The sequence below is a fragment of the Lycium barbarum genome, chromosome 11 (assembly GCF_019175385.1).
Source record: "Lycium barbarum isolate Lr01 chromosome 11, ASM1917538v2, whole genome shotgun sequence".
Taxonomy (NCBI): Eukaryota; Viridiplantae; Streptophyta; class Magnoliopsida; order Solanales; family Solanaceae; genus Lycium; species Lycium barbarum.
Window position 1 is genome coordinate 84153940 of NC_083347.1, and position 17056 is coordinate 84170995.

Genomic DNA, 17056 nt, shown 5'->3' on the forward strand with positions numbered 1-17056 from the left:
AATAGCAACATAAGAAATAGCATAGGATGGGAGATGACAATATTGTCGTCATATGCACTTACTTTCCCTTCATAGGAACTTTCCCTTGCTAATATGTATTTATGTACATACATCATTATCCGTATTCCGTGATAGTACCCGTACCATATTTGTGCTCGTATTCGTATACATGTCCTTATTCACATTCATATACATAGTCATATCATATTCGTACTCATATCATATACATAGCATTTCCGTAGCATACCCGACCACGTAGGATCAGTGTTTCATACATACTTGGCCAACCAAGGCTCAAGGTTACTCATACCTGGCCCTACCAAGGCTTCAGGGTTATCCGTACCCTCTGCAGAGGTGCGCGCGCGTTATGTAATTGTATACATACTTATTTACATATCATACCCGACCTCATAAGCTCGGGGTTCTATAATAGTCGTACATATACATAATAGCTCATAAACATCTTTACTTTTAATCATCGTTATAATAAACATCATCGTTATTATCATTATAGCCATCATCAATAGCATTATCACTACTATCGTCATCCACCTCTTTTACCTTAATAGGCCTACTCGCAATACGAGAAACTTAGTGCAATCATAGCGTAACAAGAATCGTGAGCTTACAAGCTCGAAAGATCAATTCATTTGGAAGACAACATACTCATATAGAGGATTTAGATGTTTGGCCAAAGAACCATGCCTTATGAAAGAAGGGTTAGCCTTACATACCTTTCCGTCGCACTATTCTACACTTGCGCGTTCCCCTCCAACGTTAGCGTTTCTACCTTCATTAAAGTCACACTATCATTAGAATCGATAATTAGCACACATGGATAAAACTAGGGGAAAATCGGACAACATTTCCTTCACATCATAATTCAACTCCCAAACGTCAACAATACATTCACAATATCATAACAATGGCCATTAGTCATTCACATTATCCACATTCCTCAATTTACTTTCATTTGCCCATATTTATGGCTATAACATATGATTTCGTCCATTCATATACAATGTCTATTTCATGGTCTTTCAACATCATTTATAACCCATTCATGTCACAATATAACAACAATCATGATTCGATTCCAACTAATTCTCTAAATGGCACTATTCATCATTCATGACCCATTTTACCATATTCTTCTACACTCCAAGTATTTCAACTCTCCAATATCTTAAACAACATATAAACATCATGAATCTTACCTTAGATGTTGTAGGAACAAGCTTTAGTTGATAATACTCCACTTTGAGCAAAACCCTAGTTTATCTCCATTTGGATTTCTTGACCTTGGATGATCTTTGATGGTTTTCTTACTCTTGATTTACTTGTTTTATGTTGTTGGTCACCAAATATCTTGTAATTCTTGTGGAATAAATGTAGAGAGATGTTTTAGAGAGAAGGGGTGTGATGTAAAAGTGAAATGAAATAAGCCTTGGTCCCCTTATTTAATGACTTGAAAATCTGATTTGAAGTGCACAGTGGTCGTAAACTTGGTTTACGGTCCGTATTGCAGTTTACGAACCGTTCTTCATGGTCGTATTTAATCATAACAGAACCAGAAACTCAGGCTGAAGCATGGTGATTTACGATCACGGTTTACGGGCCGTAAACCACCTTACGGTCCGTATTTTGGGTCGTATTTAACCATTTGATCAATTGGCAGAAAGTTGAAGTTTTGGAAGCCAAAATACGACATGGCAGTTTACAGACCATATACCACTTTACGGTCCATATTTCACTTTACGACCAACTGGCCATAATGCAAGCCTGCAAGTTTTCTCATTTCCAAAACCTATAATTAGTCATTGTGGAGCATAACCTATCTCTTATCGCAATTGCCTTTGGAATCTTATTTAGGGTCATCAAATGTCGTTTCTTACTCATGGAAACATCATACACTCGTGCTCATCACTAGGTCATTCACTTGCGTACCAACGGAAGATTTTTGCAAGGTTTAACAATATCATTTCAATAATCTTACTTTCATAGGGGACTTAGGAGAGCTATATCGACACGATTCATCTTAAGGTGGCAAGCTAATCCAATAACAATCATCTGAATGCTTACTAATATGATACATCTTTTGTAAGGTACTATAACAACAAATCAATTATCGAAGGACTCAATCTTATGATTGGATAATATGAGTGATGTATAGACTCCTAGGCACGTAACCTAACCCTTATTGACTCGTGAAACCTTTAGCACAAAATTACATACTTCCATTGTTCTTAGACCTTATAGCTCATACAAAAGAATCAATAAACTGTAGGTCTTGCCATAATGGTGAAAGAAGGAATAACCTAACATACCTTGATTCAACCTTAGAATGACTACGACGAGTCAATCCTTCCGATAAACGCTTAACTTGTCAACAAGTAGAGCAGATAAGGAAATCATGTACAATCACAAAAGCATGTTCGAGTCTAAGCACAGATCGAGTACATAAGATTCCAAGTAAACAATCACTAAAAATGAATGAATGTAATGCAATGTTATGCAATGCCCCCCAGGCCACCTCTCCGATACTGTACACAAATGCTAAGGGCTATGCCTGAAAGTTATGATCCATGGGAGACCCACGAAGTCCATGTACCAAATGCCACACAGGCTATCATTGTTACCATTTGCCACTGGGGCTATTATTGTTACCATTTGCCAGACAAGCTATCATTCTTTCTCATTTGCCACACAGGCTATCATCATTTTCTCATTATTGTAACCAATCATGCATGAAAATGAATAGTATGTCAATGTATGGAAGTCAATTCAACAATATCACAAATCATGGAACCAATAAATGCATATCATGAATGCCGAACACAACTCAATTCATCATTTCATAATCCTTTCCTTTTCATGAGATAAGTGAGATATCAAGTAAATAGGTAAATCAATCAACAACCATAACTTATCAACAAATATGGCGACAATCCCACATAACAAAATCCATGCCAAGCTAGTGGATTTATCACCACAACCATGCCTGAAGCCTATCATCCCTTCCCCATCAATATCTACCATTACATATGATTCTCTAATCAGAGTTAACAAGGGTAAGCCGTAACCTACCTGGAAGGCCGAGTGGGATCCACGAACAATAAAGTCAAAGCATTCCCTTTACGAAGAGACTCTGAACGGTCGAAGTCTATAAAATAAGTACTCTACATTAGATAAGGAATCTAATGATACCCATAATGCTATACTTCTAATTTGAACCCCAAAAATGACCTTAAAAAGTGACCTCGGGAGCACAAGAGCAAAACTGGAATTTTAACCGAACATGTTACCCATAATTTAAATAATCAAAATCCTAAATTTCATGAAAATCTAAACCCAATGGAGCCTCCAATTACATTGATTATAAAAAAAACCCCAATTATGCAAAACCCTTAATTTTATACCAAGATTCTTGGGTTTAAATAGGAAGTTCAAGCTTAGGATTAGCTTACCCATTGATTAAATAGTCAAAATCTTGAAAATTACTCAAAACAAACCATGATAGATTACAGAAAACTCAAAATTCAACTTAGGGTTCATAACCCATAAACCTCCATCCTAAAACATGATTTCTAACAAGGGTTCTCTAATTTATTGAAGATATAAACGTAAAAGGATGATAAAAAGCTTACCCAATAGAAGAATCTTGACAAAACTCTCAAAATCGCCCTTACCCGAGCTCTCTAGGTCTCAATTTGTGAATGAATGAACTAAACTTGGGTTTGGGAATTTAATATCCCAGGGATAGCATTTTTTGCTTATGCGGACCTTTACTCTTAGGTACGGGCTCCCATCTATGGAGAAAAGACCATAGATACGATCCACATTTTTGAGCTCCAAATGCGCAGGCGTGGTCCCGTGCCTACTGAGAATCTACCGGAGGTGCGGACCAGCCTAGACCCCCCTTCAGCTCACACCTGCGGGCCAAATTTCGTAGAAGCAGACCAGCAGGTGCGGCCAAGCCTACACAGGTGTGATTGCACCAGAAACCAAAAAATTTGGTTTTTACCAAATTCGACCTAACACTCAAAACTCATCCGAGACCTCCCAGACACAAACCAGACATGCATATCTATTGTAAAACACGCTACGAACTCGCTCGCGCACTCAAATTTCCCGAAAGAAGTCTCCTTAACTCTGTGTTGACCCAAGTCAACTCCAACCAAATAAAAAACTAACCTTCCAACGAATGACCCAAAGTGCCACCGGATGCCTCGGGACCTGAACCAAGGGCCCAACAAAGCCAAAAATCACGCCCCAGACCTAACAGGACTATCAGAATTTGATTCTGGATGTAATTACCTAAAAGTCAACTATTGGTCAACTCTTTTTCGCTTATTTAACTTAAAAGACTCTAGAATCCTCAAAACCAACCAAGATTCACCCAATTGCCTCTGGAACCGTGCCACCCATCCCGGCAAGTCAAAAATACAAAAAAGAGACTACGAGAAGGGTATTTTGGGGGAAAAAGAGTAAGATGCCTAAAACGACCAAACGAGTCGTTACATTAGATACCAATTAAAGAATTGTTCCTTCTCGAATGAAATAAAACGAAGAGAAGGTACTTAAATCGGTAAAGAGCTGAGGATATCTACTACACATATCATCCTCAGTCTCCCATGTAGCCTCTTCAACTGGACGGTGCTTCCACTGCACCTTCACTGAAGCTACCTCCTTTTCTCTCAATTTCCTAACTTTCTTATCCAAGATTGCCACCGGCTCTTCTTCAAAGGACAAATCCTGATCAAATTGCACCGAGTCCCAATGGATGATATAAGATCTATCATAATGGTATTTCTTCAATTTGGAAACATGAAACACGGAGTGAACGCCCACTAAACCTTGTGGCAATGCAAACTCATAGGTTACCTCACCAACATGCCAAACGATCTTAAAAGGGCAAATGAACATCGGGCTTAGCTTGCCTTTTTTCCCAAATCTCATCACACCCTTCATGGGTGAAACTTTCAATAGATCCTGATCACCAACCTTGAATATTAAATAACAAATCTTCTGGTCCGCATACTCTGTTTGTCTACTCTAAGCCGTAAGGAGCTTCTCCTGAATTAACTTCACTTTATCCAAAGACTCTCTCAGCAAATTAGTAGCCCAAGTTCTCACCTCGAAGGCATCAAACCAACAAATCGGAGAACGACATCTCCTACCATACAAAGCCTTAAATGGAGCCATATCAATGCTCGAGTGATAATTGTTGTTGTAAGAAAAATTTGCCAAAAGCAAGAACTGGTCCCAATGACCACCATAATCAATCACACAAGCCTGCAACATATCCTCAAGCCCGAATAGTCCTCTTAGACTGACCATCCGTCTGCGGGCAAAAAGGCGGTGCTATGATCCAACTGAGTCCCCAATTCCTTCTACAAAGTCCTCCAGAAATGGAAAGTGAACTGAGTGCCTCTATCAGAAATGATAAAAATTGAATCCCATGCAATCAAAAAATCTCTCGAATGTAGATCCTTGCCAACTTGTCTGAATTGTAGATAGTCTGAACTGGAATGAAGTGCGCAGACATGGTCAACATATCCACGATAACACAAATATCATCAAAGTTTCCCAATGTCTTTGGTAGACCTACTACGAAGTCCATAGCTATCCTCTCTCATTGCCACTCTGGAATGGGCATCCTGTGAGTCATGCCACCCGGTATTTGCTGCTCATACTTAACCTGCTGACAGTTCAATTATTGGAAAATGAACTCCACTATATCCCTCTTCATCCCACCCCACTGATAATATTATCTCAAGTCAAGGTACATCTTTGTAGCACCAAGATGGAAAAATATCTGGAACTGTGAGCCTCTTCCAAAATCTACCTGATCAAACCACCAACACGAGGAACGAACGTGCCTCTTAATCCTCAAAACCCTATCTCCATCATGAATCACCTCCTTAGCCTCCCCACTTAACACCTTATCTCGAATCTTCTACAATTTCAAATTTTCAAACTGTTATGCCTTACTTTGTTCCAAAAGAGACGACATTTCCTTAACACAAGCCAGAACCTTATACGGTTCCTAAATATCGAGCCTCATTATGTTATTAACCAAGGAATAAACCTCTGTAGCCAAAGGGCGCTCTTCAATAATCAAATAAGCCAAGCTACCCATACCCACCACCTTTCGGCTCAACACATCCGCTACCAAATTGGCATTGCCTGGATGATAAAAAATGGTAATGTCATAATCCTTGAGCAACTCCATCCACCTACGCTGCCTAGAATTTATATCTCACTGATTGAACACATGCTGAAGACTAGGATGATCCCTAAACACCTCAAAATGAACTCCATATAGGTAATGTCTCCAAATCTTTAAAGCGAAGACTACCACCGCCAACTCTAAGTCATGAGTAGGGTAGTTCTTCTCACGGACCTTCAACTACCTCAAAGCATACATAATCACCTTACCTTCTTACATCAACACACAACCCAACCCAATCTGAGAAGCATCAAAATAATTGGTAAATCCTTTCCTTCCACAAGTAATGCCATAATCGGGGCTGAAGTCAATAAAGCCTTAAACTTTTTAAAGCACTCCTCACACTCATAGGACCACTGAAAAGCTACATTCTTCTGAGTCAACCTAGTCAGATGGGAAGCAATACATGAAAAACCTTTCATGAAATGACGATATTAACTCTCTAAGCCTACAAAACTACGAATCTCAGTCACCGAAGTAGGCGTAGGATAATTTTCTTAGGACCAACCATGATTCCTGTTACATCCCGTGTTTTCGTGTGTTAGAAAGCCTGCAAGTTAAAAGACATAACTAGGGGAAAACGAGGTTACCCCTAAGCTTATAATTATTTAAGACTCTTAAGTGAAATGATGGTGATTACAAATAATATTTTGTGTGTTCCAAAAGGGGTTATGGACTAGTGCTATGTCACATGATCATGACAATGAGTATATGCAGTGTATTAAAAATGATTACTATTTAAGTGAATTGAGATTAAGAAATTAGTTAATTGTGCAATCGATTAAGCGTTGGATTGTAGTGGAAGTAAATAAGTTATTTAAAATGGTTGGATAATTATTAATAGACACAGCCACATAGTCATGGACATGTGGCCGTCTAAGAGGTATGTATGCATGCAATTATGTTGTGGTGGAACATTTGGTGCCAAGCACCAAGAAATGGCCCAAATCTGCCACGTGTAAGGACAAATATATATATTAAAGCCTCTTATTTCAACATTTTGGCATTTGAATTGTAAGAAATATATGTATACTTATGCTGTAATGGAGTTGAGAGGCAGCAAAGTTCAACACTTACTATATACAACAAGGTGACATTATATTTTAAGGAAAAAACATACATTTCTTCTCAAGAACGACACACGGGTTTTGCTCATCGCTTCGATCTCGTTGTCCCGCTTTGTCCCCTTGTTGAATCCGAGCTTTCTTAAAGTGAAGTAAGATGTAAGAAGAGTAGTTCTGGACATATAAGGTATGAATTCTCCTCTCCTAAATATATTTAAGTTCGTTGAGGTCATAGTTAAATTGTGGGATGAGAAATGCGGAATAAATAGCGGCAAATCGTATTTTGATGTTTTTGTTGTTGTATGGGCTGTTTGGTAATTTTATAAGTTGTGTTGTGGTGGGAATTGATGTGATTGTGGTTGTGTTGAATATGGAGAATGTGAGATAAATAGGGGAAATTATGTCCGAGTCATTATAAGACAAGTATACCACCCCGATGTACATGATATACCAAGTACTTCCTTGGCCTAACAAGAACCGTTATCGTTATTATAGGATAAGGCACGAGATGAGCTACAGTTGACGGGATTGACTAGAAGGCAAGCAACGTATGTAAGGTTTTCGTTCTCCTTATTCTTTGGCACGATCTAACTATACCTATTAATGAATGTTTCATAAAGAGATTACTCCATTCTAATGCTTCCCACTTCTTATGTTTCATGATTCAATATGTTATTTGATGATTTAGTTCATTGTGATCCAAGTTCTATTAAAGTGCTTATTGACGAGGATAAGCACATAACGTATTCGGAGGTCACAGACCTTACGTCACTCCGAAAGGCCCAGACGTTGTTTCTATGAGTTCATCATGCATGTATATATATGTATATTATATTATTAAACACCACGAAGCTATAATAGGTGGGTACGACACTAATGTGCGCTATATATGTATATGTATATGATATAATGACACACCTCGAGCTATAATCGGTGGGTATGTCCCTAGAGTGCACTATATATATATATATATATATATATATATATATATATATATATATATATATATATATATATATATATATATATATATATTGCATAGCACTGATCAGTTGGGTAAGATAACATCGAGCCTTATTATGGCCGAGTACATTTCACACCGAGTCCTGTTAAGGCCGAGTACGTTATGATAATGATGTTACTTTTACTTATGTATATATATGTATATTCATGATTTTAAACTACAGCATGCATTGCATATGGTTCTTCTTCTGCTACGTTTCCTTGTTAGTTATTGTACTCCTGCCTTACATACTCAGTACTTTCATCCGTAGTGATGTTCCATTGCACGAGGCGCTGCATTTTGTGCTGTAGGTCCTGATAGGCAGTTGGAGGACCATCTGATTAGGCTTGTACAGTACAGCGGATAGTCTGCAAGCTCTACTTATTCTGGACTTGCTCAGTTACATGCTTTATCTATATCTTTTGGGTATAGTGGGGCCCTATCCCGACTGCTATTTTACATTTATGCTTACTCTTAGAGGATCATAGATAGGTGTTATATGTATAGATGTTATATGCGGCCTTGTCGGCCTTAGTTTGGTACTGGTACTGTTGTTGTGGCCTTGTCGGCCGTGTGATCTTTTATAGACATTAGTAGCAGCTTGGTTGGCTTGCGTGTATATATATAAATTACTGTGTTGGGCCTTTTTTGCGTGCACGTGATCCCTTTATGTAATGTTACAAATATGTCATATGGTTCCTCGTAGTTGTTATAAGTTGAGTATGTTGAATGTACGCCAGGTGGTACTCGGCCGGTAAAGTCGGGTGAGCATCATACCCCTCGATTTGGGGTGTGACAATTCCATCCTTCGATACTACATGCCCCAAGAATGCTACTGAACTAAGCCAAAACTCGCAATTCGAAAATTTGGCATACAACTTCTTCTCTTTCAACAACCTAAGTACTATCCTCAAATACTTCTCATGATCTTCCTTGATACAAGAGTACACCAAGATGTCATCAATGAAGACAATAAGAATCCTAGTATGGCTTGAAAATATCATTCATCAAATCCATAAAGGCTGCGGGGGCATTGGTAAGCCCAAAAGACATCACCAAGAACTCATAGTGACCATACCAGGTCCCAAAGCCAGTCTTTAGAAGATCCTCGACTCTAATCTTCAATTGGTGATAGCCCGATCTCTAGTCGATCTTATAGAAAACCAACACACCCTGAAGTTTATCAAACAAGTCATTTATGCGAGGTATCAGATACTTGTTCCGGATAGTAACCTTGTTCACTTGTCGATAGTTGATACACATCCGTATGGTACCATCTTTCTTTTTCAAGAACAACACGGGAGCACCCCAAGGGGAAACACTAAGTCTAATGAAACCTTTACTCAACAAATCCTGCAACTGCTCCTTCAACTATTTCAACTTTTTCAGAACCATACGATAGGGTGGAAATGAAATAGGGCGAGTAAATAGCTCCAAATCAATGCAAAAATTGATATCCCGATCATGTGGAATACCGGGTATATTTGTGGGAAAAACCTCCGAAAACTCACTAACTACTGGTATCGAATCTAGGGAAGGAGTATCCGCACTCGTATCCAGATATTCTCCAAGTAAGCCAAACACCCCTCATCCAATAACTTCTTAGCCCGAAGAAACGATATAATCTTCTTGGGAGCAAGGCTAATAGTACCCTTGCACATTAATCTCAGAATATCTAACAAAGCTAACGTGACCCTCTTGGCATGACAGTCTAGAATCGCATGATAAGGAGACAACCAATTCATGTCCAAGATAATATCAAAATCTATCATGCTGAGGATCACTAAATCTACCCAAGTATAGTAACCCATGAATGTAACAACACAAGATTGGTCTATTTTATCTAATACCGCAGAAATTTTTGACAAGAGTAGAGACACGAATAGGCACATCAAATGGATCACAAATCATAGCTAAACCCGTAGAGAAATATTTATAAGTATACGAGAAAGTAGAGGCCGAATCAAATAATACGGAAGCTGCCCAGTGATAGACAAAAAGTACCTGTAACTGCATTACAAGCCTCCGCCTCTAGCCTACTGGGAAAAGCACAGCAATGAACCCATCCACCTCGGACTGTGTACCTCCTTGGCCTCCATGGCTAGACTGAGATCCAGCCCTAGCTGACTATGAGCTGCCCATGTCGGGCTGATGACCACATCTCCTAGACTGATAGCTGCCTCTGCTAGGCTGCAAACCACCTCTACCAGAAGATCCACCTCTATTAACCGACGGTGCTGGAGGCCTGGGTGCTTGAAATCAAGAACCCTACTGAGCTCCTCCCTGTCTAGGTCTAGGACACTCCCTCACGAAATGCCCTAGGTCACAACACTCATAGCAAGCCCTGAGAATCCTGGGCTGTGAAACCGATATAGAAGAGCTAGAATACCCTCCACGATCTGAGTGTCGGGTGTAAGAACCTCGAGATATCTGTCCATAACTAAACTCACTATGCCTAGAAGGGCCACCTACTAAAACTTGAAGGGTTGACTAAATGGGGCCGCCAGGATAGTACTGGTAACTCTTGCAAAAATGGCCCCCTACCCTTAGAAGAAGAACTACTGAAGCTACCAAATATACGGATCCTCGTCATCAACCCTGCCTGGAGCCTGAAGCCTCGCTAACTCGACCTCTATGGCATGATCCACCATAGCTTGGAATGAAGCCCAGAAGCTACTAGCTGTAGAGTTGCCAACTTCAACAGAATTGTCAAACCTTTGACAAACCGTCTCTCTCTCTCTGCCTCGGTGGGGAGAAATTGTCATGTATATCGAGCCAAGGGATGGAACCTAGAATCGTACTCCGCAATCAATAGCCCTCTCTGCTCCAAAGCAGTGAACTCATCCCTTATCCTGTCTCTCAATGTCCGGGGAGCATACTTCTCCAGAAAGACCAGATAGAACTTTGTACAAGACAAAGGAGGCGACCCAGATGGTCGGTAGTCAATGTACAATATCCACCACATCTTTGCATGCCCACACAATTGGAAAACAACTTAATCAACCCCATGCGACTCCACCACACCCAACTTGTGAAGTTTCTTATGAGAATCAATGATGAACTCATATGCGTCCTTCTCAGAAGTGCCATAGAAACTAGGAGACTTCATCTTGTTAAACCTTCCAAACAAATCCTGCTCTTCATGAGTCATCACAGAACTAACAATAGGCCTAGGAGCAAAATCAGGCACTGAAAGCTCATCAACACGAGGAGCCATAACAACAGCAGGCTGTGACCCTGGTGTCTGAAACTGCTCGGGAGTCTGACCCCCAGCTCTTGTCTAATACCCATCCGTTGTAGCTGGAAGGAAGCCTGCCTGGGTCAGTCCCTCGAGATGACTCAAGATGCGTACCATAACATCTTGAAGTACTGGAGTAGCAACAACTTCAGCTGTGCTTGGGTTGGTCCCACCTCCTCCTTTTCCATAGGCTCGTCATCATGCTTTAACTCTGCCTCAGGAGATAAAGATCTGGCTCAGGCCTGGCTAGCCACAGGTGCTCTACCCCCAGTTGGTGCTGCCCATAGCCTCTACCACTACCATGGCCTCTTTCCACGATCCTGGCTGCCGGTACTGGCTCTTCATCCCTGGAGACTATTGCACGTGTCCTCACCATCTGTGAGGGAATAGGAGTGAATTCAGATAGCAATCAACTAGATACCAATTCGAATAAAGTAGCATGAAATGAGTGAAAGAATGGAAGTTTCCTTAATGTCCTATAGCCTCTCGAAGATAGGTACGAAGCTCAGCGTACCAATCCCAAGACTCTACTAGACATTGCTCTTGTACTCGTAAGACTGATGAACCTAGGGCTTTGATACAACTTGTCACGATCTGAATCACGGTCATGAGGGTACCCACATTGTCCCCCCTAATGGGCGAACCCTTTCCTTAAACACATTAATTAAGAAATACATGCGGAACGAAAAGAGAAATTACACCAAGTCATAACATATATATAAATTACATAAGTGTAGAAGTACTATCCACTACAATCCCAAAACCTGGTCTGAACTCGTACAAGAGCACTAGTACAATACAACATTCGAAAACTGAATATAAGTCTCACTATACAAGATAGTAACGATCTGTGGAATCAGATAGACAGATAGTAAGGGAGGGGATCTGGGGCTACAGATCCAACAAGTAGCTCACCCTAAGATCTCCGGTAAAAGGCCTCAGAATCACTCTCCAGGTCATAAACTGGATCCTGCCTCAAACTCTGCACTCAATAAAAAGTGCAACAAGAATAGTATGAGTGCACCACTATTACTCATAAGCATCATAGATCCGACAACGATTATATAACACATATAATGGAAAGAAATTAACAAGTAGAGCAGATAAGGTAATCAAGTAGAGTCACGAAAGAATATTCGAGTCTAAGTACAAATCGAGTACATAAGGTGCCAAGTTAACAGTCATGAGAAAATGAATGAATGTGTCACGACCCAACCGGAGGGCCATGACGGGCACCCGGAGCTACCCCACCGAGCACCCCTCATTATACCTTCACGATTATATCTAGGTGAGCCACATGGCTAACTCGCAATTCATATGCATCAATAATACAAATCTCATCAGGCTAAGGCACTTTTATATTAACATCATCAACTAAGACCATATACATATACACAGGCCGTCAAGGCTAACAAAATGATATGCAAAAATATGAGCCGATAAGGCTGGGAGAAATCTAGCTATAGACAACTGTGTACGAGCCTCTAGAGAGAGTATGTAACATCATAAAGACGAGATAGGACCCCACCATGCCCATATATGTACACAAAGAATAGTACCAACTGTTGCAGCTCCGAATCAAATGGAGCTCCTCTAAGCAGTCTCTGATAAAGCAGCTTAAGGGTCGAGTCTGTCTCCCTGTCCACTTGCGGGCATGAACGCAGCGTCCACAAACAAAAGGACGTCAGTACGAATAATGTACGGAGTATGTAAGGCATAAGTAATAGCATGATAAAATAATGGAGGATAACATGAGATAGAAGAGCCATGAGATGGAAGAGCCGTTTATACCTCTTGAGACGTTCATCATATTTACTTATCCTTTTCTCTAAAGAAGACCTTCCATACATATACTTATACATACATACACACACACACACACACACACACATACACACACACATATATATATATAACTACATAAGTAAAAGCAACGTCGTCATCATCATTTTCACAATATCTTTCCTTAGAGAATCAACTATCATAGGATAGAATAAATGATATCATTAGATTATCAAGAACTAGGACCTTTAGTGATTCTAGGAATGAAGTCACATTGGAAGACATTATGGATTTGTATACAACAATGGGATCATGCCTTAAGAAAGAATGGTTAGCCTTACATACCTTTATCTTTTCTTAACTACGTAACGTTCACCTCCAAAGCCCGAAAAATCGACATTCAAGACGGTTCATACCAAGGTTAGGTCTTAAAGACACTCTCAAGTCCAAACTAGTATAATTGGTAAGCTAGCGAAAATCGAGCAGCATTTCCCCTATTCCATATACTTCTACAAAGTTCGAAAACAACTCCTAAACAATAATGACATTATTAACAATACCAATATTAAGAGACTTCATTCAAGTTAGGCTTCATTCAATCCCCAAAACTCCTTCTCAAGGTCACTCATAATAACAATCTCAACACAACCCCATATACACTTATATACAATACTTCCTTAACATCATTAGTACCACCCATAACAAGATTATACTCATAACATGTCAAGAATTGTAATTCAAGTTAACATATAGCTCATAATATCCTCAAATTCATACTTGAACTCTATTTTCATTCTTCTTCCTTCAACTAAATGGTACAACAATCAAACAACCTTAACCATATGCAAGAGATGTAAAAACTTAGCTTAATCACACAAAAACAAGCGAAGGAACTGATTTGGGAAAGTGAAGTCGCCAACATCAACACCAAAGGAAATCTTCAGTTTCACAAACCTTAGCAAGCTTCTTAGCACTTGAATCTCTTAATCCTCTTGGGTTTAGCATGGATTAGTGTATGAGCCTAGAGAGAGGGTTTTGGAGAGATCTAGGATCTGATTTGGGAAACTAATGAATCCAAATGAGGTGGAACGAAATACATAAAGCGTCACTTAAAATCCCGTCGGGCATTTTGACGCCCATTTTGACGGACCGTCAATCTTTTTGCGGTCCGTCAAATGGACCCTTAAATTGCCCAGGCAAACATGACTCACTATCACTATTTCATGATGGTGGCTCCACTATTTGACTGGCCGTCAAACTTCCTACGGTCCATTAAATGGTCCGTCAAACCGCCCACTTCAGATATGTTATTCCCTTTGACTCGTTTGGCTTCCAATCCTTATGGAACCTTCTTGGCACTTGTACGATGCTTCATTAACCATCTAAGGGGTCCTATAGCTCCTCTTCCAGTCATTACTAAACAAAGTATAACTCAATTATTATGAAATCTTCCCAAACATGACTCACATTCCACTGCCCTCGACAAACTTAGTTTCACCGATTCGTATGTTTTAAAAATCTTATGGTACGCGCTTAAAGGTACCAAATACTCCCCTTAACCTTACAAGTAATTCATGTCAACTTTAGTCTTACGTTAGTCTACTCATAATGCAACAACTCAAAATTTCCGAGATGTAACATTCTTCCCCCCTTAGGAACATTCGTCCTCGAATGTTAGACTCTTAGGGATTCTACAAAAATTTCACCAGAGTTTCTCCTGTAATATGCCACTACCATCTTGTCCCAGCAACCCAAAGTATATCGCCTCAGAGGGCCACAATAACAACAGCAACAACAACAACAATGGCCACACACGACCAAGAAACCATCGAAAGAAAGCATTACATACCTTAGGACAATGGCATCTCTGCATGAGTTTCGTCTGGGTATGGGAATGAATGTGGATACATGAACTTCATGTCTTCCTCAGCTTCCTAGGTCATTTGCTCTTTATTATTGTTTCTCCATAACACTTTAACTGAAGCTAGATCTTTGGCTCTGAGTCTCTGAACCTGTCTATCTAGAATGGCAATGAGAACTTCTTCATAAGACAATTGTTCGGTGACTTGGACATCATCTACCGGTACAATTCCGGAAGGATCTCCAATGCACTTACAAAGCATCGATACATGGAAAGTCGGATGGACTGACTCAAAATCTGAAGGTAGCTCTAATTCATAAGCCACCTGGCCTACCTTGCGTACAATCTCATTAGGCCCAATATTCTGAGGGCTAAGCTTACCTTCTTACCAAACCTCATAACGCCCTTCATTGGCAACACCTTCAAGAATATCCAGTCCTTCACTTGGAACTCTAAATCTCATCGACGATTATCTGCATAGGATTTCTGATGACTCTGAGCTGTTAATAATTGATCCTGTATAAGCTTGACCTTTTCTATGGCTTGCTGCATCAAGTCTGGTCCTATTAGATTAGTTTCTCCCACTTCGAACCACCTAATTGGTGATCTGCACTTGCGCCCATATAAAGCCTCATATAGGGCCATTTAGATGCTGGAATGATAATTGTTGTTATAAGAAAACTCAATAAGCGACAGGTGATCATCCCAATTACCTCTAAAATCCAACACATACGCCCGTAGCATATCCTCGAGAGTCTGGATGATACGCTCAGCTTGCCCATCAGTCTGCGGATGAAATGTTATACTAAGACTCACTTGAGTCCCCAAACATTGTTGGAGGGACTTCCAGAAATTGGCTGTAAACTGTGTCTCTCTATCGGAAATAATAGATACCGGGACGCCATGGAGTCACACTATTTCCTTCACAGAAAGCTTTGCATAATCTTCAGCTGCATATGTAGTTCTAGCTGCTAGGAAATGAGTTGACTTCGTAAGTCTATCCACAATTACCCATATAGAATCATATTTATGCTTAGAACGAGGTAAGCCTATGATGAAGTCCATATTAATCACTTTTTATTTCCAAGTCGGAATTTCCATAGCTTGCAACAATTCGTCGGGCTTTTGATGCTCAATCTTCACCTGCTGCCAGTTAGGACATTGAGCCACGAATTTCGCTATGTCTTTCTTCTTCCATTCCACCAATATATGGATTTAAGATCATGGTACATTTTTTTTTGCTTCGGGATGAATAGAATAACGGGAACAATGGGATTCTTCCAATATCTTATGACGTAATCCTGCAACGTCGGGAACACACAGCCTACCTCGACATCGGAGAATTCCATCTTCAAAAATCACAAAGGATGACTTTTTCTTCTGAGGTAGCGTATTCTTGTAATGAGCTAGTATGGGATCCTCAGTGAGGTAGCGTATTCCTGAGGTAGCGTATTCAAAAATCACAAAGGATGACTCTTTTAGCTCAATTACCAGTGATCAAACAACTGAATTCTGAATGGTAGCTCCCATATTGCCCGAGTCCAATACCCAAACCCCTAGGCTTTCTAACTACTGGAGCTCACGAGCTAACTCTCTTTTCTCTGGCTGAACATCACATAAATTTCCCATAGATCTATGGCTAAGAGCATCAGCTACGACGTTCTCCTTCCCGGTATGATATATAATGTTAACATCATAATCTTTCAATAGCTCCAACCATCGCCTTTGCCGTAAATTCAACTCTTTCTTCTTGAAAATATACTGGAGGCTCTTGTGATCCATATAAATATCAACATGAACACCATACAAGGAATGTCTCCATATTTTCTATGCATGAATCACCGCAGCTAACTCAAGATCATGGGTTGGATAGTTT

General features: G+C 40.0%; 1 protein-coding gene across 1 annotated transcript; it reads right to left on the reverse strand.

Annotated features, from left to right (window-relative positions):
- Window positions 1-4533: 4533 nt before the first annotated feature.
- LOC132619958 (uncharacterized) lies at window positions 4534-11064 on the reverse strand. The gene is made up of 3 exons (XM_060334716.1): window positions 10871-11064; window positions 10384-10489; window positions 4534-4992 (listed from the first exon to the last, which is right to left on the reverse strand). The coding sequence occupies exons 1-3, from the start codon at window positions 11062-11064 to the stop codon at window positions 4534-4536; spliced, it is 759 nt and encodes a 252-aa protein (XP_060190699.1).
- Window positions 11065-17056: the final 5992 nt, after the last annotated feature.

Excerpts from the sequence above, each read along its gene's own strand:
- LOC132619958 (XM_060334716.1), bottom strand. The coding sequence starts at position 11,064 with ATGACAATTTCTCCCCACCGAGGCAGAGAGAGAGAGACGGTTTGTCAA. Across the intron at positions 10,490-10,870 it reads GACGAGGATCCGTATATTTG|CCTAGCAGAGGCAGCTATCA; the intron begins GTAGCTTCAGTA and ends GGTGGTTTGCAG. Across the intron at positions 4,993-10,383 it reads TAGCCATGGAGGCCAAGGAG|GATCTATTGAAAGTTTCACC; the intron begins GTACACAGTCCG and ends GTTGGTGATCAG.